A 5,057-nucleotide genomic window follows, 5' to 3' on the forward strand; every position below is an offset into this window, starting at 1 on the left:
CTACTTCAATTTAGAAAGTTCTCACCAAAAAAATTTGTCTCACTCCACCAAAAATTAATTAAATAAATATCAAAACCCATTTAAAAAAAATTACAAAAAACAAAAAAGAAGAAGAATAAGAATGACTTTTTTTTATTTTTATTTTTTTATTTATTTATTTATTTATTTATTATTATCACTAACAGGTTAATATAAACATGAGATCTCAACCATGTTAATATAAACATGAGATCTCAACCACGTTAATTAAAACATGAGCCACATGTAAAAATTCACATCAAAATCTCGACTTTTGAAGTTATTGTATGGAGCCCTACTCACCTTTATCGAGCTTGTATGGAGCCCTACTCACCTTTATCGAGCTTGTCTTTGACACTCTCATCTCTCACTCGAACTTAGTGTATGACTTAACTTCAATGCACATTCTCGGTGTATTGGATGATGCCTTGTATGCCTTAGCTTCAATGCACATTCTTGGTGTATTGGATGATGCCTTAGCTTCAGTGAACATTCTTGGTGTATTGGATGATGCACTGTCCTCCTCTCGCATCATGACACTTCTCAATCTTGGGACTCATGTGGTCGGATAGATGTCACTTGAGGGTCGCCCCTTGTTTATCTTGCGTGGAGGTCACAATCTATAATCTGTGGACTCATGGTGTCGGATAGATGTCACTTGAGGGTATCTGTGGACTCATGGGGTCGGATAGATGTCACTTGAGGGTCACCCCTTGTCTGTCTTGTGTGGAGGTCACAATCTACTTCATGTCAGTGATGCTGTGACATGCTCCTTCCTGCAATAAATGAGGGTTTTCTTTCTTCCGTTGGGCTTGAAAAGCTTATGATTAGAGGGAGGGTCGTTGGGAAAGGAAATGTTCGGCCTTCCGCTAGCCTTTTTTTTTTTTTAATGAAATTTGGTCGGTTCATGACCTAGTTTTTGTGCCTATAAACTTGAAACGAGACTTAGTTTTTGTGCCTATAAACTTGAAACGAGACTTAGTTTTTGTGCCTATAAACTTGAAACGAGACTTAGTTTTTGTGCCTATAAACTTGAAACCAACCTATAAACTTGAAAACCAACCTATAAACTTGAAAACCAACCTATAAACTTGAAAACCAACCTATAAACTTGAAACCAACCCAAACGGACTCGAATCAAAAAAAATAAAAACAAACCAACCTAACCCAAAAAGTTATGAATAATGAAAATTTGGGAAGAAAAGAAAATGAAATCTAGTAAGCTTTTGAAAAATTTGGGCAACTCTCCCTCCACACTCACTTTGATTCAAACTAGTTTCTTTAGCTGATCGTGTGCTGAGGAGGCCTATAACTCATTAACATGAAATTATGTGCGACTATTGACTCATGAACTAGAACCTGTGACCTTTAAAATTGGAGAGTACTAAGAGTTATAGAGTGACCCTAGATTAGTCAGATTATTAAAATGTGAAGGAGTCGATGTCCAAATTTATAGGATTCAAAACAGACATATTATTGATTCATGGCATTCCAAGTACATGTACGATAAAATGAAGAAAGGTTGAAGAAAAATGAATTAGGCACGCCCAAGGAGAAGATTGGCTATAACCAAGATGATACTACAAATATCTTCCACAGTCTTCCCGTTGCCAGACAGCGCCGATGGGTCCTTCGGCGGCTGCGTGAAGCTGTCCAGACAGTCACCGGCCTCCGTCATGGCTGCAGACGCCTTAATGTTGACGCCATTGTAGTCACCTTCCCTCAGGTCGTTCTTCCCATCCTCGATGTCGTCTGCGGCATCGTCGTACTGTTCAGCACAGGTGGCATATCGATCCTTAAGCTTGGGATCGGCTGCCTTGGACGCCAGGGACAGGGCGAGGGCATGAGTTTGAGCAACCTTGTCGTGGGCGAGGTTGAGGGTGAAGGTGGCCAGCCCTTTTAGGTCTGTGGTGCCAGCAGATTTTAACACGTTAAAGCAAAAAGAAGGGTTTCTAGTTTTCCCCTTTTAGGTCTGTGGTGCCAGCAGATTTTAACACGTTAAAGCAAAAAGAAGGGTTTCTAGTTTTCTTGCAGATGGTGGAAACGATGTCGTCTTGGGAAGCCGCATGCATGGGCACCATCCCATTGAAGAACAGTACTAAAAGGACAATCCTAAATACTGCAAGAAAACTAGAAGATGCCATTTTTTATTTTGATTTTTTCTGTCTGTTTTGCTCAATTAATTGGTAGGGAGGGTAAACATATTTATACACTCACAAATATTCCTTTTAATAGCTTTCACGTTAGAATTTTAAGTAAAACCCTATTAAAAGAAAAACGAACAAAAATAGACTGAATATGTTAAGCTTTTTTCGCTAACAAACTTGGCTAAGTTATTGTGCACTTTTTTAGACAATACACCGTCTTCCTCCGTGTGCCACTCTCGTGTTAACCTTGACTCACTACACATAAGAGTCATAACTTTACGCTTTTGACAGTTCTCCACGGCTTAAATTAATAATATTTATTTTACAAAAAAAAAATAAATAAATAATCCAGGTTATTAATTTAATATTGAACCATAGTTTTCATGGAGAGGATAATATTTAATAAATAACCTAAAGAATATATAGTACATGGATAGTGCTAATACGTTGACAAATATTTGTTTTGCCAATATTTTTTGTTGGCATCACGAAAAGTAGTCCTTGCCATGATTGTGTGTTTTGACGTATGGGATGTGAGTCAAAAAGCTCGACTTGGTTAAAATCATTGGATGTTGAGAAGTTAGTAATCATGGAACATTTTGGGGCAATCATGAGACAACAGAGACCAACCTCAGCCCACAATTTTCTGCAAGTTTGTTAGAGGCAATCATGAGATAACTCAGTCGAGGATTTTCTGGATCGAATAGAGGCAATCATGAGATAACCGAGACCATCCTCAGTCCGTGAACTTAGAAGTTTTTTGGAGTTAGCGAACTACTAGAGAAGGTTTCTTTTTAGGACTTATTCAAACCTTAAGGAGTTTTTGATGTATGCGCTAATGCTAGCACTATTTTATGGTTAAAGCATGGTGTACAATGATGCCTCGAGAAAAGGATTGGGGTTGCGTGTATATGGCTCCTAATAGCTTAAGAAATATGAGCGTAACTACCTAACCCTCGGTTTGGAGTTAGCAACTGTGGTGTTCACGTTAAAAATATGGTGACGTTACTTGTATGATGAAAAGGTACAGGTAGTAAAACCATAAGAGCCTCAAGTATCTTATTAAGGTAGAAAGAGTTGAACATGGGAGGAAGGAGATAGTTGGAGTTTATGAAGGATTATGATACAAAGATCCTTTATCACCCATGTAAAGCTAACATAGTGGCCGATATGTTAAGTAGAAAGACAGCTCACTCTTCTGGTATGTCATTTTCGGTTCTCTAAATCTTCAAAAATTTCACTAGATGGTCATAATTCAAGTCATTTTAGGATTAGTAAGGGTGTAAAATAGTCAAAAGATCACCTTCCACACACCTTCACGCGCCGCATGCATGGCTGGAAAGGCTTCTAGGCATGATTCCACTCGCAACGGGCTCACGTGCAAATACCACGGCTAGTCGCTATTGGCCCTCAATTTAAGAATAATTTAACTTAAACTCCCACAAACAATTTCACTACTTGACACCCACCCCACTCACGACACGAGTGTTCTTGGCTTCGAGTCCAGGCGACGTAAGGCATTAGTATTTTCTTATTTTTTCTTGGTGTGGCATGTGTCCTCCAAAAGCACACCTTCAAGTCTCGCAAAATGTTGCCTCATCGATTTTCCTTCAATTAACGTAGGGTTGGCGCATGTCCTTCCACCTCCATGAGCGCGCTTGGATTTCATCCACCTCCCCACAATGGTATTAGAGCCATGCCCTAAACTTGGTCGTACGAATAGATTGGTAAATTCATGACTCCACCTCTTAAAACAATGTTAGACAAATTTTTATATAAACATAGCAATACTAATTCTCATACATGAATCAAAGCAACACTAGCATACATAAATCAAGATGATTCAAGTACCAATATGAGATAATGTACCAATATGGGAGTGACTCTCATATGCTCAGCAACAGTAGACAACAATGTTGAACGCCAACAAATAGGTCCACTAGCCATAGTGGACAGATAACCAGTAATTGATCGTTACTTATCAATCTCCACTTGTTTCTTGGAAGCAATTGACATATCATCAACATACAAGATCACCAGGTAGGCTACTTACCAACTATTTGTATGCTCACCAGATATTACTTTTTTTTCTCAAGTGATTAGCTGATTGGTTGACGTGGGAAGCATTCGGGAGTTATGCGACCACAGAGGAAGGTCATTCTAGAGAGTAAGTTCTTTTGGTATCCTGGCTATAGTTTGTTTGGTATCTCCTACCTTGGTCCCCGATTTTATATTAATACTCAAACAATCCTTTCAAAATAATAAATATATTTTATTTTATCTTTTAAATTTTCAAAATTGTTTTATCGTATTTTTCTTAACACATTCGGGTGATTCAAAAGTCTAGATCATTGGACCAAAACGTTCTAAGAAATTTTCGTGAAGAAAGCTTGGTAAAAAATGACTCCAAGCCATCGAATCTAGTGGTGGAATATTGTTTTCTTTAACTTTCTTTCCAAAACCCTAACCTCTTCTTTTCTCTTTCTTTTTTCTTCTTTGTTTTCTTTATCCTCTCTTTTTTAACCCGCTTCATCATTCCAATGGTTCCATCATAAGACCATGACCAAGACAATCTGCTTGTTATGCACGAGCTTCACATCTCTTACTAGTATCTTCATCGACTTCTCCCATATGAAGAATCCACTCTAAAGAAAAGTGACTCATGTTCGATAACGTATGAAGAGTCTGGGGTATACTTCTACGGTATAAACATATGGAACACGTTATGCACGGTGACAAGTGTAAGTGGTAGTGCTAATTTGTATGCCACTAGTCCTATATTCTCTAAGATCTCAAAGAGACCTACAAATCTTGTCTTCAACTTGCCCTTCTTCCCAAATTTCAACACCCGTATCATAGGTGCAACTTTGAAAAAGACATGATCACCAGTAA

At 38.3% G+C, this 5,057-nt stretch overlaps 1 protein-coding gene across 1 annotated transcript; it reads right to left on the minus strand.

Moving 5' to 3' along the window:
* Positions 1-1,555: 1,555 nt before the first annotated feature.
* On the minus strand, positions 1,556-4,829 carry LOC111440168 (pectinesterase inhibitor-like). The gene is made up of 2 exons (XM_023077474.1): positions 4,772-4,829; positions 1,556-1,923 (listed from the first exon to the last, which is right to left on the minus strand). The coding sequence occupies exons 1-2, from the start codon at positions 4,827-4,829 to the stop codon at positions 1,556-1,558; spliced, it is 426 nt and encodes a 141-aa protein (XP_022933242.1).
* Between the last annotated feature and the right edge of the window lie 228 nt (positions 4,830-5,057).

This window comes from Cucurbita moschata, unplaced genomic scaffold (genome assembly GCF_002738365.1).
Source record: "Cucurbita moschata cultivar Rifu unplaced genomic scaffold, Cmos_1.0 Cmo_Scf00142, whole genome shotgun sequence".
Classification (NCBI taxonomy): Eukaryota; Viridiplantae; Streptophyta; class Magnoliopsida; order Cucurbitales; family Cucurbitaceae; genus Cucurbita; species Cucurbita moschata.